This window comes from Melospiza melodia, chromosome 1, assembly GCF_035770615.1.
Source record: "Melospiza melodia melodia isolate bMelMel2 chromosome 1, bMelMel2.pri, whole genome shotgun sequence".
NCBI classification, from domain to species: Eukaryota; Metazoa; Chordata; class Aves; order Passeriformes; family Passerellidae; genus Melospiza; species Melospiza melodia.
Window position 1 is genome coordinate 160,345,758 of NC_086194.1, and position 26,506 is coordinate 160,372,263.

Consider the following 26,506-nt stretch of genomic DNA (forward strand, 5'->3'; position numbering starts at 1 on the left):
CTATAGCTTTGAGAGTTACTTCTACATAAATTCTCCCATAAAAAAAAAGATCTGTGAGGTCTGAAAAACCTGTGCAGGTACTGCAGTAAGTGTATTGGTGGAGAGATGAGGTAAATGGTTTATTGTGGGTTTGGGTGGATGGTTTTGGGAGGGGACTTTGCTTGGGTTTTGCTTTTTGTTTTGAGGAGGTTTTTGTTCTAACAAAGTTTGGAAACTAATGCCACATACAGAAATATCTAAGTGGAAAGGTCATAATTAAAAACAAACTGTGCAAGCTGTCACTTATTTCTGAATATACTTGATTATAAATGTTTGTGTGCCTCTAAAGAGAGGATGCTTTGGACACAGCTGAAGCAGCTGCTTAAATGCAATTCAGGAGCTCACTAAGTGGTGCTGATCTACTGTCCTGCAGGTAATATTCACCCAGCCTGCAGAAGAGACTCCAAACTGGAGTTGGAGAAAGAGAAACAGGTGCTGATCTGGGAGGAAATCGCCACCTTCTCTCTTCCTTGTGTTGAGTTATATTGTGATGTCAGTGGTAATGGAAAGGGTAAAAAGTAAGCTAAAGTCATGTGGGCAGCAATCCTGAATTAGTCAGGATGAATGTAAGGACAGGCTGAACAGCTTATTAGCAGTTCTCTCTTTCCTGTTATTTTGCTAGGAACTAATTCTGAGTTACAGAAAGCAGCAACAAGACAGCAAAAAGATACGCTTTTTGGCTTGATTTGGATTATTTGAAAGAATTAAATATGATTAAACTGGATGAGGTGCTTTGCACTGTTACTGCCCTTTGTGCCCTGGGAGGTGTTTCTGGCAGTAGGCTGGGTTGCCCCTTGGCTTGGCATCATGCCTGGCACTTGGCAGAGGCCTGGGAAGCAACACCTCAGGCTGCTGGCTGCTCCTGCAGCCTAATACACACAGCTGGCTCTGGACAGTCATCAGATGTGGGTACCTTACTTGGGACTGAAGGCAGGACATGGAGAAATGAGAAGCAGAACCTTGGGACAGATGAGTGAGGATAGAAAAACTGCCCAGGCATAAAGGAAAACTGGATCACACAAAAGAAGCTTTTCTACTGTATTGAGGGAGCAATAATTTAAAAAAGCAAAAGCTGTTCTTTCCTGCTGAGGGGAGGTGGGCAGAAAGGTCTTAGAAATGGTGGTCCCCTCTGTCTCATAAACATGCAGTCATGCACTGACTTTTAAATCAATATGCCCATGCAAAGCTCAGTACAAAATGACTTTTGACCTACGTTATGAACACGGTGGAAGAGGTAAGTGCAAAACAGTCATGCAAATTATTTGGCTCAGTTGCAGGTACTTCTTTGGGTTTCATGTTAGCTAAAGATAATGCATTCAGGAGAAGAGTGCAATGGCATAATTCAGATGGCAGCTTTCATTTTGTCCTGGGAAAGAACAATTAGATGTCCGCAGGAGAGTCAGGGTAGTGTGTTTGATTTTGTTGTGTATCAATTAAACCACCATGACTTTTAGGGGAACTGCAATTACTCTAGATTACATGGAACGGGATTACATGAAGTTGGAGTTTGATTTGTGGATTTCATTTAAATTCAGACTGCTTACTTTGCAGTCAGTTGTTAAGGGCTGGAGTGTTTGTATCCCTGGAGGTCAGGAACCTGGGTCTGTTCCCAGGGTGGCTTGTTGATGCCCTGGAGTGCTGGTGTGCCCTCAGAGGAATTCAGCTTTAAACAAAAGCCATCTGTGTATCACCCACTCTTTTCTAAACCAGGTACCTCACAGCCACTTGTCAAGAATGGAAGAGTTCTATGATCATGATTGCTTTCAAATGAAAGACAAATTTGAGGAACCTGTATTAATTCCAGTTACATGAAATTCCTGACTTCGTGCATGTGGGCTGTAGGTTGCTGTCTTGTTGTTCAGATATGGGAACATTTCTTGAAGGAGAGCATGTGGCCCATGCTTGCTCTGCAGCCAGTGTGCACCACACAACATTTGTGTCTCATGTGTAACTTCATGCTGCAATATTCCTTAACCTTGCTAAAGGAATTTGTCTTTGCTAAGAATTTTCATTATGTGGCCCCTGATTTTGTATTTTTTTCAGACTGAGTACAAGTATTTGCCTTTCAGCTTGCCAAAAGGTATTCAAGATTTCTTCACAAAATGCGTGAAACAAATAGCTTCTCACCAGGCTTCAGCCAAGGCTGTACATATCACTTACTGTAAAGAGTTGTAGTTCAAACACTGTTTTATTCTGCTAACACTCTTTCTTTTAATCTGCTAACTTTCATATACTTACTAGTTAGAAATGTTGATGTTTTACTTTTCTCTTCAGATGACACTGGCTGTCCCAGTAGCCAGTCAGTATCTCCAGTTAAGACTCCTTCTGATGCTGGAAACAGTCCAATCAGTTTTTGCACTGGTAGTGATGGAGACTTTTCCAGGAAGAAATTCAGTCCAGGGTCAATGAGTGAAGGAAATACGCAGCTGGCTCGATACAAGAAGGAGACAAAGACAAGCCTTGTAAAGCCCGGTGAGTAAAATTCCTTGCATTTCCTTAATTACACTTTCTGATTGACTGGTATATTTACAGGTGCCCACATACATAGACACCTGTGTTGTGCCACCTGTCATATCACTAATGCTGATAGTAAATAAAATAGGTGGCTTCTTTCTGTGGAGACACCTGAAAGATATGAAAACACTATTGTTATTGTCCTGTTCATGGAAATACAATCAACTGACATCTTCTCTTTTTTTATGAGGCTCGATGGTGATATCAAATAGCTGAAATGGATTTTATTCTGTTTCATAGTAACTGCACTCATATTTCAGTGTCCAAAGAGAAATGACTCTTAAAATAAGAAAAAAGTCTTGTGATATCCTTAAATTTATTGTTAGATCCTGCCTAAACTTTGTGCTGCCAGGCTCTGACAGCCCTGGGGATACAAGATGTCTGACAGGCAGCCTGTGTGTGGGAGTGGGGCAGGTTTGGACCTGTACTGCAATGGCTGAATCAAGAGTGTATCTCCCAGTGCTTTGGGCTAATGGGCCACCTCAGACCCCCAGCTAAATCACCACCTGCTTGTCACAAAATCCAAGACCAAATAATCAGATGTGCCAATGGTTCCTGTAATTTTAGTGAGTTGATATAAAATATTTAATATAATTTGATTCTATACAGGCAGCTCTTGATTACGATGGTCAGGATATTTGTGCTGCTGTTTAATTAATTATGGAGACAGAGTTGGCCCTGTACATAGCCAGCAGCAGAACTGACATGGTTTATGAGCTCAGGTACCTCCTGGCTATATTGTTTCCAGAGTCATTTTATCTCTGGAAGCAATTTAGATACTTCCATGAAAAACTTGCTCAGATTTGCCAGCACCATGTTTAATCCAGAAACAGTGGGAAGTCTGTTGCAAAATCGCTTCACTGGCTTGGTCATTGGAAGGGTTGATTAAACCTGTTTTACCACTATCTCTGCAAGTTATCTGGCTCATTTCTTAGCACCATGTTACTTGAGTGTTCTCAGTCTCCCACTGTTGTGCATAAGGGGTGATAGGTAATACTTTTGTACAAGATTTGCTGTGAATGTGGTATATGACAGTCAGATCTGCAGCTGTGGCTACCACAGCCATTTTGTTTGTGAATATGAATGTCACTTAGCAAAATGTGAATAATTAATCCAAAAATTTTTTTTCTTATGAAGAGTCCTATGCTCGTGGAGAAGAGTTATGCACCATGTCAGACGTAGACGCCAGGGGACAGCTGTGGTTCATTTTCCTCAGTGTTGGCCACAGGGGTTAATGTGATTTTCTTCCATTGCTATCTCCTTCCATAGCTTCAGGTGGACCCAGTCTCTTCCTCATGACCTACTTGCACATGAATTTCTGGTGACTCAGTTAAGAAGATGTAGCCATTGTGCAAAGAGGAGGCATCACCATGTAGTAAAACACGCAGAGAGTAACCAGGGATCAGCAGAAGGGAAGTGGGATATGGAGGAGAATAACAGCAACATGTCCTTGTCATATATAAAAGAAATTGTGTGTAATTTTCTCTTTACCAAAAGCCCTTCTTGATTTATAGAGATTATATCTACTTCATGTTAATCTGAAATAGCTCGTGACAATGACCACATAGCAGGAGTCACATATGAGAGACAAAAATCTAGCCTACCACTGTTTTTTACCATGTCCCGCACTACATTTTTTACACAATTACATCCATCTCTGTAGACCTTCAAAATTCCTGTCATTTTGCTGAAATCTGTCTGCTTCCAGTATTGTTTTCTTGGAACATGCTGAATCTCAGAAGAAACACTTACACAAATATTTAGATAATTCAGGAAATGTCAGAAAGGGATAGCACTGAGAATGAACCATGGGATGTTTTTGCGCTGTTCCCAAGCTTTGATACTTTTCTGCTTCTCTAGTAACATCACTTCATCTTTCTTTTCTGTACTTCAGAATGCAAAATACACATAGCCTTTTCTTCCTCTCAAACAGCCTAAGGCCTTGTTATGTGAGTCTAAGCCATCTTCACCTCTTGAAGTATTAACAAAATGGATTAGGCTATCATTCATATTTTATGTAGTTTGCATAGAGAACCATATATAATCCTGAAGTGCTCTTGCTAGACCTATAAAATATTTATAATAATGGAGAAATTATTCATTGGAGAGAGATGGAAATGGTTTATATTGTGCATTAAATCTGAATCACAGCAGTGTAGAAGTGAAGTTGGTTTAAAACCTGTGCCTGCTTTCCTAGGGACGGATGGAGAGAACAGGAACATTAAGGAAAATAATAGAACATCCACTCTTAGAGATAGCTACAAGCCTTTTAATTTCTGGATTTTAGAAGTTAGTCCTTCTTTTAGATGTGATTCATTTACATGATATTAAAAGCAATACAAAATGTGTTGCAGAAAATGTCCTCACATAAAGACACAAAAAGACTTAAGTAACATTGGTCTTAGTTTTCTATCAAGATGCTGTACTGAATCCCACACTTTTTGTAATTGAATAAACAGAACCATAAGCACTTCTACATGCTCACATTCTTGTGTAGTCCTCCTAGAAAGATCCCTCCTGAATTCCTGTAGTTTATGTCCACATCCTGTTGAGAGCTGTGGGAATTGTTTTGCTTCCTTTGAGAGTCTTTCTCATCTGCTTTTTTGACTTCCATTAGAATGCTTCGTGAAAGTATTCACAATCTGCCTCTTTCAAACACATGGATAAAGAAAAGAATCTTTAGCAGAAGTTGTGTCAATAACTTTTGAAAATCTTGCATGTTTAAACTAACACAGACATCCATTTAAATCTCTGTGAGCATCAGAATTTGAGAAGGCCATCTGTTCAGCTGTGTTCAGCATTTCTGTAAAGTTTGGGTCTTCTTGCTTTTGGTGTTACAGGCACACTTGGGACAGTTTACTGAATGAATGTTTGCTGTTGGAGCTGTTTGCTGTTTCTTAGAACCCATGAAATTGCTGAAGTTTCACATGAAATTATTACTGTCTAAGAAAAAAAAACCATTAAGGCTGTCCCAGACCTTTTAGCACCTTCAGAATCCTGCAGAATAGATGTGTAAACACTATGGCACAAAAGGAGCCCTTGTAAGGACTGGCTGTCTTTCACATCTTGGTACAATAATAAATGTTCCAGGTAGCAGAGGACTGTGCAAAATGGGTTTAGTTTTTTTCACTGCTAATGAAATATCTGGCCATTTATTACTGATTCTGGCTAAAACAGCAATATTTTGGATTTCAGTGTCATTGAACTGCTACAGATTCTATTTCAAGAAGGGTCATCACTGGGAATTTGGACATTAAAACTTTTTTCTGTTCAGATTAATGGGAAAATCTCAGAGGCTTCCACTACACAAAGCACCTACATTTGTTGGACAATAGGCAATGAGCACAAATTGCAAAACATGAAATTCCATCTGGACACAAGAAAACACTTTCTTTGTCTGTGGTCAGACACTGGCCCACATTGCCTCGAGAAGCTGTGGAGTCTCCATCCATTGATATAGTCAAAACTCAGCTGGATATGGTCCTGGACAGCCTGTTCCAGCTAGACTTGCTTGAGTGGGGAATTGGGCTGGATGGCTTCAAAACGTCCCTTTTATCTCCCAGCGATTTTCTAATCCTGTGTTGCTGGACCTTTTTTTGTCCTTTATATAGTGCTTCAGCCTGATCTATAGTTGAGTAGTTGCAAGGCACAATTTGTGTTTTTCCTGCCCTTGCTTGGCTGCTTAAGTTCATAAAAAAGAAGGTATATTGAAAAAAAAGACCATCTTTGGACAATCACTATTCAACTAAAAATGTTATTTAACAAATAGTAAGTACAAGGCAAAGTAAGTAATTTTGTATTCAACATGTGTTTCCTACTTTTTCCCAGTGAATTTATTAAGCCACCATATATGAGCCTTGGGATAAGGTGTCCCAGTCTGAACAGATTAATCTTTGAAGGCTTTAGGACAATTAGGACTTTTAGGGGAGACAGGTGGAGCAGAATGTATTGCCCTTACTTGGTTGTGAGTATTCAATAGGTGCAGGTGCTTTTTTAGTCATTGTTGGAGCTGATAGTGATCAAAAAGGAGGCAAGGAAAATTACCCTAGACAACTGGAAATACTAAGATTAGAACTTAAATAAGCCAGACAGATCAGAGAAGAAATGCAGGTGTTAGCTGCAGAACATGTTTTATGTGTTAACAATGTCTCGCTGTTAAAACATAATGCTTTTCCTGAAGTTTTGGGGTTTTTTATTATTTTTTTAATTTTCTGGTGTGGGAGGATTAGATTCCCAGGACACTGAATGTCCAAGAACTTATTTCTGGGAGTCCTCTGTGAAAGCAAGGAGTAGGGACTAGTTAATCCATTAGTATACAATTAGCAAATAAATTAATTCATATTGCTACTTTACCTCCTTATCTGTCTGTATTCTAAAGTCAGTTGCTTTGGTTATTTTAAAAACAAAACAATATTTTGATTTAGGTTATATTCCTGACATCTGGCTGTATTGTTCTACAGGTCTTTTGTCAACTAATTCCCTTATTTGAGTCTGACAGTGTGGGGAATAGCAATGTCTGACTCTGATGTATGTGTGGGTATGTGCTTCACTTGGAAAACATGATTTGGTGTGTAAGTTCTGTGAGAGGATTGTCTTACAGGTGATTCTGGAAATTTATTTCACTGTCAAGAACTTCCCTATTTTGGAATGATAGGACTTTTTTTTATCTTGGAAAGTTTGATAAAACATTAGAAAGACATGTTGTACCAGCACATTTATCCAAGAACATTGTATCTGGTATTTGCATGACTTTTCTTTATTCTCTCTACCAAATTTCTACAAGCAGTTGGAAAATAATAGATCTGTTGTCCCTGTTACTCAGGAGCAGCAGTACAGAATACAAAATCCAAGTTACAGAATGTGTTAACTTGAACAATTCCGATGGCACACAAAGAAATTAATGAATCTTTTTAACTACTTGCTAGGACATCCACCTATTATGTTGAAACACTTCTTAAAATGCTGATGGTGTACTGTGTATTTTAACACAAAGTCACACTGTTTGATTGTTGCAAAAGAACCCACACCAAAACCAATGGAAAACCTCTGTTTGGAGATAGAAAAGTGCCTTGACTGATCCCTAAAACAAATGGGCATTCTTAATTCCATCCCACAAAGGTAAGAGCAATAAGAAGACTGATGTCTGTCTTTTTGCTGTAACTTACTTAACAGCACCTCATAACCTACATTCCAAGACTGCCCCTTTTCTTGTGGGAGGGGTAATTTAGAACAAGGGTATGACAAAGAACATTTAACCCAGTTACAAATGCAGTATTTAATCAGTGAACACCATGTTCCCATCCTGCAACCAGTGATAACCATACTTGAGTGGTGAAATTGGGAAACTCATGCTTCCTTTCCTAGTAATATTCAGTTACTTAGATGTGGCTGGTGTCACATGCGTTAGAATGCTGAAATTAGGAAATGGGCTGCTCCAGGTTCAGTGTACTTTAAATAATAGAACAATAATAGAATTGACAAATAATAGAATAACAAATAATAGAACAAACAAAGTGAATTGAGTTGATACCATATCATGGAACTTCTTGCCTATGACTGACCATTAGTTCTTCTCTTAAATTATCTGAATTAATAACAAGTAATCTCTTGATCTGACAGTGTTTATTGATAAGTGTAGAGCATAGGTTCTCTAACAAGTACAGAGGAGGTTGCAGGTGAAAAGAGAAAGAGCAAAAGTCCAGGTTCCCTGAGTAACTGAAACCAGATAAGGAGGGCTTTAACTTGAGCATTATATCTTTAAACCACTTGATATTTGGCAAAGAGCAGATACACAGTGGTCAAGTGCTTGTGCTTCTGGAAGGCTTTTGATCAGTTTTTTAAAACATCACCTTGGCAATAAAAAGGCAGGAAGCATCTTTCTCAGATGTAAGCACATGCTTTGAATGCTTCCCCTCTATCCCACACCTGATAGCAGCCATTATAACCATCCTGACATTCAAATCCAACCATATGCCTCATTTGTTTCCTGTACGGTTTCAGTCACAGTCTTCTCCCCTCCTACTATGTGTATGTCATAATCGCATTTGTGACACTGAAATTTCTGAGACCTTTTCTAATACAGAATCTAGGAAATACAGTTGAGGCAGTTTTTGACCCTATTCATTTTCCTAAGTTGCTTTTGCTTTTCTTCTTTCCCTTCACATTTCATTTTGCCACACAAAATAGCTGCTACTGATTTTCTAAAAAAAAAAACAAAACGTTTCTGGATAGTAATTCTGTGTGCTGAGTCCTCCTGCATATTTTACTGTTTTAATTTCATGTCTGTTGCTATGGAGCAGTGCAGATTTGCTTGCCTCACTTGCCAGCACAGGCAGTTACTAAGGCCTCCATTCCATGGGTCCCAGAGGAGCAGGGTGTGCTCTGGGGGGATGCACATCTCACCCTCCAGGAGTGAGGACACCGTGTCTGGGTTCCGGCCCATGCCTTCCTCAGAGCTTGTGGTGGGCAGTTGAGCCCAGAGGGACATCACCCTGCAGGAGTTTGGTGGTTGTAGCAGTCAGTAAGGGCTGGAAGGTGGCCAGCCTGCGAGGTTTGGGGGATGGTGGTGGAGGTGACACTGATGAGGGTCTGGCATTTGCAAAGCCCAGCCTCCCCCACAAATGCCAGGATATCTGGATTCTTATGGCCTCTTTGAACATTTCCTTCTAGTTCTAGACCCAGCACAGCCAGCAGATTCTCTTGGTTGGAGCTCCTTTGTCAGAGGAAGTGAAGCTGGACTCTTAATTGCCTCCTTAGACAACCTTCAGTGGCACATGGGGTCTGACAGTCGCTGGTCCTAGTGACTGGTTCCATTGCTCAAGGGACACAAAGGAGCTTTAACAGGTGAACCTGCCATTTCCCTTCTAGGGGTTACAGGAGCTGTTTTGGAGGTGAGGGATGTGAATTCATGGTCTTCATCCAAGATGATTAGAGCAGAGATGGCCCCTAATTTATCTGACCTCAATTCCCAATCTGTAGTGTAGGGATTAATTATCTTTGCCTGCATGAGTGCACTAAGGTCCTGTTTTGTTTAAAAGTAGGTAGAACAAATGAATCCACTGTATTTGGTGTGCGATCTTTCTGACCAAATATTAAGGCATTTACTGGAGGATTGTTATGTTGGCTGAGAATGGAACCAAGGTTGGCTCAGACACAGAGCCAACCCCGTTTAGTCAGATGAATCCTACCTGCCTCTCCTGTGTCCTCATCAGGCCTCTGACGCCTCTGCTGTTGGCTCTTATTGAAGTCAATCAGGTATTCTGTGGCTTTTCTTTCTCTTTTTTGGCTTCTTTCTTTTTTTAATGGAAAGGGAAGTTCTTAGGCATTCGGTTGTGGAAGAAGATTTGTGCTTGAAGAGCACACATGGACCTTCAAGTAGTTCTAATTAGATGCTTTTTCATCTTCCATTCATCCCTGATTAGCTTAGGCATTCTCCATTTGCCCATTTTGTGAAGACTGCTGCCCATGCTACCTAGCATTGCAAAGGAAGATTCTGAATCCCATTTTGTGCTATGGATTCACAGAAATTAAATATTTTTAGGACTAAACTAAAGTCCTAAAGCTAACTAAATACACTGAAGTGAAATAAGTGCTCTGTAGCTTCTGAAAAATAATACTGGAATATAACCAGAATCTAAATATTTTAAGCAAAACATGTTTACAAAGGTAAAAATTATTAGCATAGCAGTAGGGTTTTAGTTTAGATTTACATGTATTTTGGATTTAAACTTTTAATTTAAACAAATTTGCTTGAATTGCTGCAGAAGAACATGTTCAAATACCCAAACATTTCTTATAAACATGAATAAGCAAAATAGAAGCTGAAGTAGGGCTTCAGCTTCAAAGTGTTTCATAGTATTTAACACAGATCTACAAATTCCTGTTAAAGTGGTGTAGAAAAACCATCTTTTAAAACCATCTGTGTCACAAATTTTATAATCCAGCCCTTTCTAAAACATTATTTTAGATGTTGCTTAGTAGAGACATAGGCATTTAGTGGGTAGGCCATGGCCTCTCAAAATATATTTCTTTGTTCAGAAGATACTCAGGCTGCAGCAAGTGCTCAGATGTCACAGCAAAAATGGAGGTTCCAAAAAAGAAGCCAGCAAGTTGTAAAGGAGAAATTGGAAGTAAAAGCTGGAAGCCTGAGTCCCACCTGTTCTACACAGTGACCTGCCCAGCTCTGGGCTGGTGGCACAGGCCTCCTGCAGTTCAGACCTTGGGCAAAAATCTGCAATTACAAACCTCCTTCCTTACAAATAAATAAATAAATACATAAATAAAAGGATGTCCTTGTTGCTTAGTTCAGTAAATGGAAAGTAAACTTAGATTTAGATGTCTTGGTGTGCCTTTGGGGGATGGACTTTAGCACAAAGCAGAGGAGTGCCGCAGTACAGAGCCACCGGGCAGGCTGAGGGCGTGCGGGGTGGCTGCTCCCAGGGAAGCTGCTCCACTTTCATTCAGTTCCTCTTTTCCTGGGGGTTCGGAGCTGAGCTCCCAGCAGGCACATGGTAATTCCTTTGTCTCTCTCTCCCTGGCCCATTAATTGTCCTGCTGCTGCTCCAGACACACAGAAAGTGGGACAGCCACTGTCACAGGCCGATCGTGGCCCGAGGATGCCCGCAGCCTCCAGCTTAACCTCGCTCTTGGTCCACGCGAGAGCCACTGCTCTGACTGCAGCTCACCGGGAGGAGGGGACCTGGGTGTGGGGCTTCTGCAGGGACTGCCTGGGATGCTGCACACGATGACATCCCTGCCACACAATACATCTTTTAGACCCAAATGCCTTTTGATAGAAATGAAGGTCTCCTGGGGCTTGCAGGATGTGCTCCTGCATCAGGAAAAGGCAGCTGAGGGCCTGGCATAAGAAGGGCCCTGGGGTTTAGAGGTAGATATTGAAGATGGCAATAGCTGTGATCTTTAGTAAAAACAATAAAATTCTTTTTGTATATTCAAGCAGGTTTGTTTGGGTTTTTTCTCCTCTGCTAATCCAGAATGGAATTTGAGCCAGAAAGGAGCAACTGATGCTACACACACTGCACACTCTTAAGTTCTTGTTTTAAAATGTGAGGTCAACATAGAACATGCCTTGAAATTTGTGTATTTACTGATTTACTGCAGTGAGTTTTCTGTGCCTTGTGTTTGCTTTCTGTGCGTTTCGGCCCACTTCACAGAATGAAATACTGTGCATGAGAAAGAGTCCACTATGAATCTTCCCTTAGGAATTTTTTTTTGTCCTCTGCTTTTAAAGTACAATCTGTATTATTTATGCCAATGTTTAAAATAGCTTCCTAACTTTCCCTGGTTAAAGTACTTTGAACCTACTCCAGATACATTTTACTATGCACAACTCCCACTCACCATGAGTTTTTATTTCAAGTAATTTTTCATGAAATAACATGCATCACAGCCAGAACCCTGTGTTGCTGTTACATCGTTTTCTTTACAGTTTTCCAGCTATATTCCCTCCCCCCTGATAAACTGTGTTGTCAGTATGCATTTTTATCTTAGAATAAACAAATTGCATTCCCTTAATCTCCCTTCATAAACAGTACCCTGTCATGCTGTTATCATTATGGTTGACCTTTTTTGGAATTTCTCCAGGTTATTAATGCTTTTTAAATGAGAATTGTGGGATTTAAAGTGTTTTCTGAGCAGTGTTTACTCAGGAATTGATCGATTATTTCCTTTTCTGTTTTTTTTTTTTCATCCCCTATTGCTTTTTTGTCTGACATCTTACTGTGTTCAAAGCAGAGCTATGCAAACAATTGATTTGGGGGTTGCTGCCAAATCAAAACACTAAAGAAAATCTTTGTTTCAAACTGAACAAAGGCCTTATTCAGTCTAAAATATTTTGAATTTTTTGGGATTTATTTTTATGTTTTACCTCATTTTTAAAAGAAAAAAGGCAAATTAATATCATTTATTAATTTTCATAATTGAAGTGTCATTTCAAACAGAAAGTAGAAAAATCTGATTTTACATTTTTCTGGCCATGTTTGACTTAAATATCAAGACTGAAGGATCAGTTTGACTTAGAGATCAGTATTCTCTGCTCTTCTTTTTTTGGTGACCAAATTGCTACCTGAAACATTTGTTTTCCTCAGAGTTATTATTTCAAATACTTTTGAGCAGTATTGAGTGGATAAATCAATACATTCCTTGTGTTTATATCTCTGTATTTATACATAGGGATAGAAAGCTAAAGGAATGTCTTTATTTTAGTCACGCAAATTTTATTTTAGTCGTGCAAATCTCACTTACTTGATTTCACTGTCTACAGAGGCATTGGTGAGTGAGTGGTGACTGGGCTCAGAAAAGGAAGGTCAAGCATAAACAACTTACCAGATCTTTGCAGATAGTGGTGTCATTTTAAACATCTGGCCTATTTAAGCTGTGGTATTTCACTGGCTTTTATGTACATAGATATCTAAATCCCAATGAAGCTATGCTTTAGATGTCTTCACTCTGTTTTGCTTGTCTCTTGAAGTAAAGAATTCTGAGCTTGGGAAGAGCCTAAGAGAAAGGAAAAATGCATGTCCAGTCCCTGTTCCAGTAAATATACCACAGTACTCATGAAACAAAACCCTGAGTACAACAGAATAACTTCTGTCTAGTTGTTCTGTTGTAGCCAGAACAACTAGATAGGAGTTTCCCAACTTTGCTAAAACTCTAGATGCAGAGAACAGTTTTCTCAGCTGTGTTGTGTGCAGGGTGGAGTCTTCTGATGGAGGTGGGAGCTGTGGGTAATTCCAGCCTGTATGGATTTCACCCATCTAGCAGGAGTTAATGAAGACAGGCATTCCAAACTACTAGGTGGTTTTATGGAGGAGCTGGAGAAGGGTGTGATAAGCTGCATGGATGGGGCCTCATCTCTTGATCAAGTTCTTATTGCTGGATGCTGTGTTCCTGGGGTGTGACTGGGATATCATGAGCAGCATCCTCCCAGTTCAAAGCTAAGCCTGGCCCTAGGAATCCCTGGTAGAGTCTTTCTTTCCCCAGGAAAAGCAGACAGCATAAAAGAGCTGTCATTGGGTTTGTTTTGTGTGGATCCTGATTTATGTGGTGCAATGTGAAACACCCACCCAGGTCTTTTGAAAGAGGCACCAAACTGTTCACCACTTTTTTAGCTGACCTGCTTCCAGGCATGCACAGAAGTGAGTTTGGCAGAGCTGAGAAGCTTTGCTGAGTGAGATGGGTGGGAGGTGGTACCTGCTGAGATGGCAGTTCAGGAGAGCACCAGTTCCAAAATTGCCATAACTCCCCCCAGGAGCTGGAGACCTGGCCTCGTTTTGTACATTCAGCCTCCAGCCTCTGCAAGATGGACATGGCTTCCCCAAGGATTCTGAAATGTACTGCCTTTAATGTGGCATAAGAAAAAGCAAACCTGCTTTATAATAGTGTATTTTATATAAACCATTGCATAAAATATATTTTAAAGAAATGAAAATTCTGCCAGGTTTGTTTCATATTTTATTAGTATTACATTGTCTTGCTTCCTTACTGAGGCACTTCATTACAGGTCTGTGTTCCACCTTTCTTAGATTCTGTAAATAATAGGAAGTTGTTGGCTTTTGAAGTCTGGGCAGGCTGTGTTCTGCTTGCTAGAGTTGGTGGAATACAGCTTGACCACAAACCTGCAAGGATTAATAAGCTGAAAAAGCACAGGCTTCTTGTCTGTTATTTTTGCTTCTTAGCAGTAAGAGTTAAAAAAGCAACAAATGATGGCAGTAATAACTTGAAATGCATTGGCCTCAGATCTACCTTGGATTTGTTACTGTAAAAAATACAGTTTATGCAACCAGTTGCGTAAGGTTTTGCTGTTCTTTTCAACAGATGGCACTTGAACTTCATTAGTTTTTTGTAATAATTTCAACATGTGTGTTACAGTAAATATTTTATTAGCTTACAACAAATTTTGCTTTTCATCCTGGAATTGTAGGGTTGTTTCATCAGTTACCCCCCAGATATGTTTCTCCTTCCAGTGTTTTTCCCTTGCCTGTTGAAAACATGTCAAACTGATTTAAAATGTTTTATGCACATTAAAATGAAAACCATATGTCTTATATTAAGGGCGACTGTGCAGAAGCTTTCACTTGAATCAGGTTTTGCATGCAATTTCATGCACTCACAGATACACTGTGCCCTCCTCCTTGCACACAGGAAGCAGATTTGTGTTGAAGGTGCCTATGAAAGCCCTTTGTTCAACTTCTGCCACCAACGTGACAGGAGGGCTGGGATCCCTTCCCAGTCTGTGATGAAGTTTGCTGCTCTCTGTGTACTGCTAGGTTATCCCTGCCAAAGATGACATTTTCCAGTTCCTAAAAATACTTCTGACCAGCCTATCCTTTTCCCTTCAAACAGACCAAATAGTACTGCCTGGTACATAAAAAATCCCCTGAGGTGATACTGCATGGTTGCTTATAAAATATACTTGTCCATAGGTGGATTAAAGATATAATTTATGAAACTGTCAAATGCAGGTTTAGCATTATGTTATAAAACTCCCAGTTTATTTTTTCAATCTCCAGTCTCAATGTTTGTATTGAGGTTGGTGTAGGAAAGTAGCATCCTTCTGTCTCTGATAACAAAGAGCCTTTTTGTTTGAACATGAAGATAAGTTCCCCACACTGTTCCCTTCTGCTCCATGAGCATATGTTCCCCCTGACAAAGGTCACTTCAGGCTCAGAAGAGTGAAACTGTGGGAGTCATTTTTAAGGTGTTGTTAGAATGGCTCAAGTTCCATACAGAAGCACGAAAAAAAAAATTTAGGTCAGGCTGATTTCTGTATGAAAAACAGCCTTAAAAATGCATAAAGCAGCAAAAAACCTCCAACTTATTATGCTCTTTGTCTGTTCCACATCCACTTTTGGCTTCTCTACAAATCAGTGAATTAGAAACAATTAAGAAAAACACAAGCCCAGATCATAGTGATATGCAGAATATGCATGATGGCTCTCAGCCAATGTCAGTAATTATTTTGTAGTGACTGTGTTTTGAGACAAGAGCTTGATTGATTGTGGTTTCACAGAATGCATAAGTCACATTATGTATTCATGTTGAGATCTGCAATGCTTATAATTTGCATTAGTGTGGTTCAGATTACTACTAAAACTATAGTACTTAGATCAGAAAACTGCTTAATGAGATTAATTATTTGATAACAATCCTTCTTTCAAAGTAAAAAGAATAAGCAATAAAAATGAGCAGAAATCAAGATAAATAATCATTTGTAAAATTGCATTTTGATCCAAACACAGGGAAGCAGGATCTGTGTTGCAGTCCTTCCCAAAAGTCTGTCTGGTTTTGAGCTGGACATCTTCTTGCCCAACACATTTGAACAATTTATGGAGACCCACACCCAAAGTTTTTCTCCACATCCCCTCTAAGTGCGTCTCTGCCAGCTGCCCAAGGTCCCAGCTGTTACTGGGCCAAGCACTCAGCTGAAGTGTGACCGCAGACCTGTCTGCTGAGGGAGCACTGTCGAGCAGTTGGGTGGATGTCCACCCAGGAGTGGGAGTGATGGTTTCATCCATTGGCCAGTGCAGTGGGATGGGGAAGGGATGCCTGTTGCCTTGGGACTGAGGATGCCAGACATTGCTGTACCCAGTTTCCTCCCATTATTCGTGGAGCACAACTCACAAATGTGAGTTCAATGACTAAACCTTATATAAAACCAGAGGGGTGATTAGGTACTAAAATCCAAGATTCACAGCAGAGAACATGCCAGACATGCCCACAGGAGAATGCCAGGGAGAAGTGCCCATGTCCCAGACTTAGTCACCTGCCTGTAGTCCTGGGTGTGCCCATGTGCATGCCTGTGAAGCTCCATACCAGAGCCAGACCTTCTCTGTGAGTGCAGGCATCCAGCAGGTTTCATTCCTCTGAAATATGGGCAGCACCAGTGCTCCCAGTCTGTGCTGTGTCACACCTGAGCAGTGAGAGCTTGAGGAAAAGGTCTGAGTCCAGTGCCCTCTTTAGACCAAAGGAGCCCAAATCTATGCTAATCCTAAGAGTTCCTGAACCACTGCAACCTACTGGGCATCTTCAGCTTCCTCCCCTCTCTTTGTAGTGGAGAAAGTGACACTGGCAGAAGCAGAGCATGTGAGAACATCCTTTGTCACCCAAAGATTACAGCAGTCCACATGGAGGAGAGCTGTGACCTGTTCCTTGCTCTCAAGGTTACATCTGCTTTTACCCAGTTACTGTTCAGTGAGAAATGTAATAGTTAAGTCCCAAATAAGAGTCTCCCATATGATAATCCTAAGTCAAATAAATAATAAGTCAAAGGCCAGGGACCGGAACCAAAAAGCAGTCATCTAAGGTCTTGACACTTTGAATTCAGCACATTTCCCACTAGGAGACTTTGCTTCAAAATGGGTCATTTTTAAGGGTGTTATCTGAAGAAAAGCCTGAAATGTTAAAGCAAAATTTCATTGCTTCTTTGCAGCTTATTTTTTTACATTTGTCAGTGCATGTAAGCAGTGTGGTTTTCTTTCCTCAGTCATTTGTGGTGTACAGAGTCTTGCAGGAACAACCCCATATTAAATAGAAAAATAAAAGCAGCATTAGTGCTTCCTGGAAATATACTGCTTATGCTGTTAAATATTGGAGCTAGAGATGTAGCCGGGAGTTAAAGCTCTCAAGATAAATTGAACCAAATCTCTTAAAAATACTGGTCCTTTCATTAGTGGGCATATCAACAGAATTCTCTCTACTTTTCCAGCTGCTTTTAATGACCTTGCTGGATATTTTTTCACATAGGCCCAAGTTCTGGGGGTCTCAAAATCAAGCTATCTAGAGAGACAGCATGCCACTTATTCCTCAAGTAACTGCACCAAAATGGTTAATATGTATGCATATTTTGGTCACTTGGCTGTATCACAAAATGCTTTTGAAGGCAAGAAAAGTCAGTAAATTTAAATGCTTTACAATTTGAGGACAAGCTGTTTCTGTCAGCACTGGGTTTTTTTACAGCTCTGTTTCACTGGCTATATACAAAACCTACTTCAAGACTGATGTACATATAAAGATATGTAATTTTTAAGGGTGTTATTTGAAGAAAAGCCTAGATTTTTTTTTTTTACATTTTTTAGTGCATGTGAACAGTGTAGTTTTCTTTCCTAGGTCGTTTCTGGTGTAGAATATGTATCTTTTAACTCCATAAACATGACCACATGTATATGTACATGTACATGTACATGACCACATGTATATGTATATGTATATGTATATGTATATGTATATGTATATGTATATGTATATGTATATGTATATGTATATGTATATGTATATGTATATGTATATGTATATGTATATGTATATGTATATGTATATGTATATGTATAAACACCAAATGACGTACTGCTGAAGCTGGGGACTGAACGTGTAGCATCTTTTGCAGGAAGGGGTAAGACACTCCCTTTAAGAGGAACGGTACCGCTGCTGTCCTCGGGCTGTGGCTGGGGCAGGGCAGAGGATACAGTCAGAGGTGAGGCTTTTCCCCGCCCGGAGCGGGCGCGGTGCCCGCCCTGCGCCGCTGGAATAAACACGCGGCCGTGCCAGCCGGAGGCGGAGCGGCCTCCGCACAGGCGGCTCCTTCTCCCGCTCCTCAATCCCGCCCCCACATCTCTTACTGCGTCGGGTGCAGCATGGGAAACGCCCTTGAGACATTGGTAAGAGTCTCCCAGTTGATTCCCGTGCTGCGACAGTACAGCGTGAGCTTCCCGAGCCGTGGTGGCAGATGCCACACGCTGCCGGACCGTGGCCGCTGTGCGCCTCTGCCCGGGTGGCGCTGCCCGCACGGCTCGTCAGAGGCAGCACCGCAGCTGGCACGGGCGCCCTTCGGTGTCAGCCGAGCCCAGTGGCTCGGTGCTGTCAGGGCAGCAAGGAGGCGAAAAGGCAGCACAGAGCAGTGGCTGTCGCGGTGCTGTCAGGGCAGCAAGGAGGCGAAAAGGCAGCACAGAGCGTGATGCTGCCTGCAGAGCCCTCTCAGGTCGGTGCCGCAGCCCCCCGAGCGGTAAAGAGCTCTGGGCTCTGCAGGATTGCTCTCTGGCTTCTCAGATACCCATTCCCGGCAAGGAGCAACCCTGGAAAATGTGACGGTGCTTGGTTGGCCATCCCTGAGCTGTTCCTGCCGTTGCACGGAGCAGTGCAGAGCTCTGCTCCCGCAGCGTGGGCGTGCTGCTCGGAGCCCGCTGCCGGGCGGGGAGCGCGGGCTGCCCAGCACGGACACCGGGCTGGCTCCATGGGCTGGGACACTGATGGCTGCAGCCTGCAGGAGTAGGAATGCGTGAGCTCCAAATGACATACTGCTGAAGCTGGTGACTCAACGTGTAGCATCTTTTGCAGGAGGGGGTAAGAGTCCTTTTAAGAGAAAAGTGTCTTATTGGAGCTAAACAAGTTACGGCCAGTTAGGACAAAGGAATGCGGTGTTGAGAAACGTCAGTGTCTTTCATTGTTAGCCCTAAATTAATGGGCTGTTCTGGAGCTTAGATGTGTGACTTTTTGGCATTACATAGTCACAGTGACAAAAATAATCCAGAGTCATCCTTAGGAAGCTGTCAGCCTGGAGAATGGCATTAGAAGAACGAGAGGCCGTGTTCAGCTCTTGCCTGCACTGCTGCTAGACAGCGAGTTTCATATTTTGTTAAGATATTTCTAAGACAGAAGTCACACCTACCCAGGACAATATTGCAGTGGGTATTTTATGGATAGATGATATGTTATTTTGCTCAGAGATTATCTACTAAATGGGAAAAGATGTTTTTTAAATTCTCCTAATAACATAGCTGTCAAACTCTGCTACACACAAAACTGGTTTGAACATCATTTGTACACTTGGAACCATTACTAGCAGTGACCCCTTTAACTTATAAAATGTTCTCAAAGATCCTATAAATAGCCACATGCCTAATTTTAAACATAAGTAGTCTCCTGTGTGAAGTGTTAAGCTTGTGTGTAGCTGTTATTAGAACTGGGGCCAGAAAGGTTAGTTCATGCTTTGCAGACACGGTTCCTGGTCTCAGATGCAGCTCAGTCTCTCAGAAAGCTCTGCTGATGGTGTGTGGTTGTGTTTTCAGGCAGTGCTGGCTCTTACCAGCAGTGCCCAGCCTTGCAGCTCTTGGTGCTCCAAGCCAGGCAGGTCAGGGAGAGGCGGCTGTAAAGCCTTGCTACTCGGCAGTGCTTTCGATAGCAAGATCTGATTATGATGTGATCTGCTTACCCAGAGATGAACCTTGGCTAGGGCTCCTGCTCTCTGTGCCACAGCCAGGACTTGCCTTGGGAAAGCTGCTGGTGTCCTGCAAGCACAGAGATGTTTTGGGGACTGGAACACCAGAGGTATGACATCTCTGTGATGTGTTTACCTGTTTGGGTCTTTTTTAGAAAAGTAGTTTTGGATGTAGTGTGATACCAAGAGATTATTTGGAGTGTACATTAGTCTTGTAGATGGGGATATTTTGTTCATCAGGAAAACTGTTGTGTCTTGGAATATCATGCCCCACGATCATTTTGCTTCCCAAGGAGAAGGTCACTCACATTTACATCTGTAAACATGATATACATACTCTGTGAAACCAGGTGGCTTTGCTGCTTTCCTTCCTCCCCTTGCAAATTTGCACATAGCTCTGATCTGTGGTTATGGGTGTGATGGCTTGGATCTGGTTTTCAGGGGCGTTGTACTGGGTATGGAGCTGGTTAGAGGTGCTAGAGCTGGGTCCCTGGGATCCCCTTTTGAAGAGCTAAGCTTTGTGTCTGAGCATTTTGAAATTGGGCTGAGGATGGGCTGATGCAGAGGCGCAGAGAAATAGAGGCTGGTCTCAGATGTCATGAGGTAGGGAAAGTACTGGGTTAAATCCATTCACACCTTATCCTAAGGCCGGTTGCTAAGTGTTGCCCTATGTGAGAATGGTTGCTGGCTGTCTCAACCTCTTTAAGGCTGTGAAGCCAGGCTCTGACAAAGCCTTTCCCCAGTCTCAGGTGTTCAGGGTGAAAGATGCACCTTTCACCGTGAGCTCTGTGTAGAATTTAAGAGAGATTGAGGACTAGAAGGTCTAGCTGCAGCGGATGATGGTGGCTCCAGCTGCATCTCTCCTGTATGGAAAAAATAGCAAAAATGGCAAGTTTGCAGCTTCTGGCTTGGGGATGTCTATCTATGGGATAACATCCAGAAATTCCCAGGTAAGAAATGCTCTCTTGATCAGCTGCTTATAAAGTGTTGGAGAGTTATTTCCATCCCCTCAGCTAAAGTCACCATTCACTATTATGGCTCAACAGCATGAGACATGTGTATGGCATAGGATGCTTACCGTTAGACTGACAGATTGGAAAAAAAATTAAAGCTTTGGTGTGTTTTTCTTCCAGCACATAAGACTTTCTTAGTACATCTACCTGCCTTAGCAAAATGAGAGCAGTTTTCCTTGGGTATGCCAGAGCTTGTCAAATAAAAGGTGTGATCCGTAGAAAATCAGTAATCAGATGACTTGGTACCTGAGAAGCACTTGAGACCTAAATGTGATTACTGGATTATTTTAAGGTTATTACAGCTGCCTCACTATGCTTCTGTACCACATGAAACTCTACATGCACGTGTAGGTAAATGTATAGATTTACATTAGCCTTTACGTATATATATATGTACATTTATGTTATCTGAGAAAACATAAGCAGCAAGCAGTGTTTCTGCATGGTTTAAAGCATGAGAAATACCCACTTACAGTGGTGTGTTCTTAATTACTGTGCTCCTGAAGGAGCCATGTGAGCAGCCTCATTCGTCTGTCGGTGTCTGTGAGGAGCAAACAGGTTGTCACAACAAGTGTTCCTGTCTGAGACCTAAAATGGCTTCTGTAGTGCGAGGGGTTTGTGTCCAAATGTGTTTTTTCTGCTCTTGTTGAAGTGCCAGTTCTGAAGAAATAGGGAAAATCTGGAGCAAATCCATCTCCTGTCCCCGGGGATGTTTGAAAATCCATGCAACTTCTGAAATTCACCCAGAACAGACAAAGGAAGGATGCTTGTGATTCACTGTTATTTTGAAAACAATCTTTGAGTTATAATTTCCATGTTTTCACCCTTTCCTTTTCCTTTCCAGGCAGTGAAGCTGATTTTAGCTCTTCAAGCAGCACAGGCAGTATTTCAGCACCTGAAGTCCATATGTCGGCTGCTGGAAGCAAGAGATCTTCTTTTTCTCGCAAGTAAGCAAAGCAGTTTTTCCGGAATATTGCTAGTGCAAAGATAGACTACTGTGTAAGGTCTTGCATTTTAAAACAATTGAGTTAACAGAAGGCTCTTGAGTAGCACACTGGTGAGAACTGCAGTATAAGAAAGGAAAAAATGCTGTATTCAGTGCACAGAAATTGTCAGTGTGCCAGATCAGCTAGCTGTTGGGGTTTTTTTTGTTTTTTTTCATGGCAAGTACAGGAAATAGAATCAGGTAAGGCAGCAAAGGCATTGGCTGGAGTGGAGAGAGAGCTGGGTGTGTTAGTTAACAACTGTATTTCTAACCAGTTAACCTAAACCTTTTGGTCTTAATTTGTTTTATCTCTGTCATAAATTGTCAGCTGAGCTTACACCCTTCCAGATCATTATCTTATTTTTTGTTGTAAGAAGTAGACAGTATTGCCTTTGATGTTGGATTTTTTTTTTCTGAAACACCCTTGCCTAGCCTATAGGCAGTTTAAAAAAAAATTATATCATAGTCATCTGTCTAAGTGAACCTTTCATGAAAGATTTTTGTAAGATTTCTCCCTGTCATCTGTGAATTGCAAATTCAGGCAGATTGAGAAGACAGGGGCATTGGGATGGAGCAGCACACGTTGTGTTCTGCCCACGCAATCCCTGCTGGTTACATTTTGTGGAGCAGGAGGAGGGAGTTCTCAGGGACAGGAGTGGTTTCCTGCCCGTGCTGGAGGAGCTGGCAGGCAGGCTGGGGTGGCAGCAGGGTACCCATGTGCCTGAGTCACACCGGCATCCTGGAGGTCGTGGTGTGCCCTGGAACACAGGGGCTGTCAGAGTGAGGCTTTGAGAGCGCTTTCATGTCTGTATCGTGAGACTCTGGGAAAAATAAACACTACTTGAGTTCCCTCTAGATTACATTCAACAAGTAAAGTTACTGGCTGTGGGAAGAAATGGTACTAAGTGTAATATGAAGCCCTAAAGTCACCTTAATTTCAGTAAGCTTCTGTGTCATTTCATATACTACTGGGCATTTTAATAACTTTAAACTAGAGCATACTGACATCCTGTATTGAACAGAAGTCCTCTGTAATAAGGCTCCTTCTGGTGCCCTGCTATGTTAAGCACAGTCTCTGCGAGTTCTGCCACACACCAGAGTTGATGATACATTGTATGAAGTGGAAAGAGATATCTCCTTTGCAATATGTTCTTTTTTAACTGTTCTTGCTATGAAACAGTTCCATGTTGTCACAAACCACAGTCCTGTAGTTCATTGTAAAATAATTACAAAATCACCCAAACCACAGCAGTGTGATGAAGGTTCGCAGCAGCCACTCAACCATCTGTTCCTTATAAACTGTTCCATTTGCTGAGAAGGGAAAAAACCAATTGAAACAATTTAAAGAGATGTTGCTTCATAATTCTGTGGTATTTGATTTTTTATATTCATGCCTTCTCTTTTGCTGGCTGGGTTTGCCTTTTTCTGGTATTTTTTGTTTGGACTTTTTTTTTATTTTATTTTTTTTTAAACCTCCCTTTCATTACCATTTAGAAGAACAACTTCAGTGGGAGAGTGAGGTGGCAGTGTAGTAGTGTAGGATGACAAACCAAGTGAAGAGGAAAGGGACACATCTTGAGAAGCTGGCCTCAGAGCACTCCAGCCCTTGGGCAGCTGTCAGGCAGGGAGGATACCAATTGCTTTCAAGCACACACAGTTGACAGATTCTTTTATAAAGAATGGAAAAAGAAAGGTAAATATGTATGAGAAAAACTGGAAGAAAAAAATAAAATACTGTGTTTTCCTTTGTCTCTTTTAATACTATTTCAGCCTGCTCTCCATGGGGCTCAAGCTATATCGAAGTGAATGAATAGCTGACCATGACAGATGAAGCACCCAGTATGCCTAAGGCAGAAAAGAACAGTGGCCCAAACAAAATCTGTTTTCATTGCACACTGTGATCCCTCAGGCTGCTTGCCGAGGAGCATGAAAGCATTCTTACAGCAACCCTCCGTGCACAGGCACCACTGTGCAGGCCTGGCCAGGGAAAGCTGCAGTGTGGTTCTTTTGGCATTAGTCCAGACCACAGGCTTCTCCTTACTTAACCGAGTCAAAGTTTCAGGGAACATGGATGATCTGATGGAGTCACTGAGAACTGTGCTGTCCACAGAGAGATGTAAAATGGCTGAGATTTCCTTAGAACACATAATTCAGACTGAGAGCCCCCTGCCAGTGAAAGAACATGCAGTTGCTGATCATGTCAGAATTTTATTTCTTTCCAGCCACTCACAGTTATCTCTCTGCTTTATTGTTTAGAAAGCTTTGTGTATAAAATAAGACATATAATGGGTTGTGTGATGAGAATAATGCTTTCACCGTTTTGGTTCTTCTCCAGTCGTGGTCCTTATGGTCGGAATAATGGATCCTCATCCTACAAGTCTGGAGCCAGTCCACCTTCTTCACATGGAAAGGATACTTCATCAACACTGTGCAAAAACCATCTGAGTCCTGCTAACATCCATCAGAGTTACAGGGCTTCTTCAGCCAGCAGCAGCAACTCAGGCTCGTACAAAGGAAGTGATAGCAGTCCAGTGATGAGGCAAGTCTGTGTTTCAGCCTCCTGGTGTTGGGTACATTGACACTCTCTCTGCACTGTAGTGTGGGATCAGCTGTAGGAGTTGCCATGCAGGTCATCTTGCTCCTCACCATAGTTATGATGCCTTATATAGGTGACTTAACAGTCAGGAAGGTTCTCCATACCATGTAAAAGCTTTATTGTTTCAGCACTGTAAAATTCAAGTTTACTTTAAGTCAAAGTCCTTTGCAGTTGGTTTTCTCTCCAAGGCAGGCTATTTCATGCCATCAGTTCTTATGAGGATTTACTGGTTTGTTTGTTGTAGGGTTCTTTTCACTTCAAAGAGAATTGGGTGGGGTAGCGTAGGAAACATGATGCACTTGGGCGAAAATTCACCCCACCTAGCCTTAGGCACCTCCCTAAGGAGTGCAGTTTCCTGTAAGGAAAGCATACAGACACCTGCCAGAGCATGTGACATGTGTTGCAGAGAAGAAATGGCTGCCATGCTGCTGCTGTTGTCCACGCTCCCAGACGACTGAGCAGCCACTATACATGTGTATTGGCTGACTGAGCATGTAATATACACACCCAAAGCTAGACAGGATGAGTGTGGATTTCAGTGTGCTCAGCTTTATAAATCCTGTGTGGAGCTGAACTTGTTCCTTGGGCTGCCTCGCCTGGCTGTCTGTAGATTGGTGCCCTTGCCCTGCCTGTTCTTGGGCACACCACCCATTTGGGGTGAGGGAATGGCCAGGTATTGTAAAGTCAAAATAAAGTTAAAAGCCTCATTTGACGTAATGACACTGAAGCCAAGTACAATAAATAGTAAATCTTGCACTATAGCTACAAATCAGCTGTTTCCTCAAGTACTTTGATTTGCAAGGTGAAGTAACTTGTGTGGACACCAAGGAGCCCCAGATGAGTCAAGTTTTGCATTTATCCGTCAACAGGATGTTTTTCATTCTGCCAGGATTTAAGAACTGTAAGAGTGATGTTATGTGATGGTTTGTTTTGGGTTTTTTCAGGCGGTCAGGGAGATACAATTCTTGTGGTGACAATCACAGCATTAAGCCACAAAACCCAGAGCAGTATTTGACTCCTCTGCAGCAGAAAGAAGTGGCAGTGCGACATTTGAAAACCAAGCTGAAGGAATCTGAAAGCAAACTCAAAGAAAGGTAAACCTCACTTCAGAAATCAGTCAGAAAGATTTTATTTGGGAACATTTAAAATCCTGAGTGGTTTTACTCATTTCTTGATCAATGAAGTTTCCATTAAGAAAATTGAAATACAATTAGTCTGGTTAGGTTGTTTTCAGTATTTCAGGTTTCAGAGTGTACTAAGGGGATGCAAAACAATGAATTATTTATAAATATAGCTCTTTTTCCTTCTTGGAACTTTCACAATAAAATGCTTTTAAAGGACAAATTTTTACAAGTCTTATTTAGATTGAGACCTTTTATACATAAAATGGTTTCTACCTGCCAGCATGTGTTACCTTAGTGTCCTGTTCTACCTCTCTCAGTGAAGTAGAACTGCAAATATCCTCCTTTTCCCCAGTGAAAGAATAGTTCATACCCAAACCACCGTGCCTATTTGTGTTTTTGTCACTTACATGCTGAATTTTTCGCAATAGCCCTTTGTGTGGATGCTGAGCAAAGTGACAACATGCATTACACAGCAGCAGATGTCTCTTACTAAAACTGCCCTCTGAGAGCTGGGTCTCCAGCACAGACAATCCAAAGGGTCACAAAAGGCTGTTTGAATGGAGCCCAAGACAGAGTTCCAGGGACCTTGTGCTCTTCTTCTGCATCAGCAAGGCCTGGAACTGACATAGGAGTCCCCTCTCTCCCACGTGCTCCCCATGTCCTTGCAGCAGCCTCTGGCTCCCTGCTGGGGCAAGCCAGCCATGTGCCTGCAGACCTCAGCTCCGTGGCTGTCTGAGGTATGTGACAGTATGTGACAAGCTGCTGGCAGGAGCAGGGATGCATCCAGGCAACTGTTTCCCATTTGCTCCAGGGTGAGGCAGTCGGGGAGATTTTAAGCACTACAGTGGTTAGATGTGACCTAGAGGTCACCACTGGTGCCTCAAATTGTCCAGGGTCATGGCACAGCCCACAAGGCCACTGGTTTTGTGGGGAGGTCAGTCACTCCCATTAGCAATCCGCTGGCATATCTTGGCTTTCTCAGAGGGGGTCACAAATGGCACCTGG

The 26,506-nt window shown here is 41.8% G+C and overlaps 1 protein-coding gene across 2 annotated transcripts in view; it reads left to right on the plus strand.

The window, feature by feature from the left end:
- The window catches only part of SYBU (syntabulin), a 40,059-nt gene that overhangs the window by 11,396 nt on the left and 2,157 nt on the right, over nucleotides 1–26,506 (plus strand). Inside the window, exons 3-6 of one of the 2 annotated variants that reach the window (XM_063173418.1) lie at nucleotides 2,314–2,511; nucleotides 21,641–21,743; nucleotides 24,117–24,320; nucleotides 25,322–25,471. In XM_063173418.1, the coding sequence (XP_063029488.1) occupies nucleotides 2,314–2,511; nucleotides 21,641–21,743; nucleotides 24,117–24,320; nucleotides 25,322–25,471 (655 nt within the window). Of the gene's footprint in view, nucleotides 1–2,313; nucleotides 2,512–18,112; nucleotides 18,228–21,640; nucleotides 21,744–24,116; nucleotides 24,321–25,321; nucleotides 25,472–26,506 lie in introns of those variants that run through there. The other variant, XM_063173426.1, reaches the window with a different exon arrangement.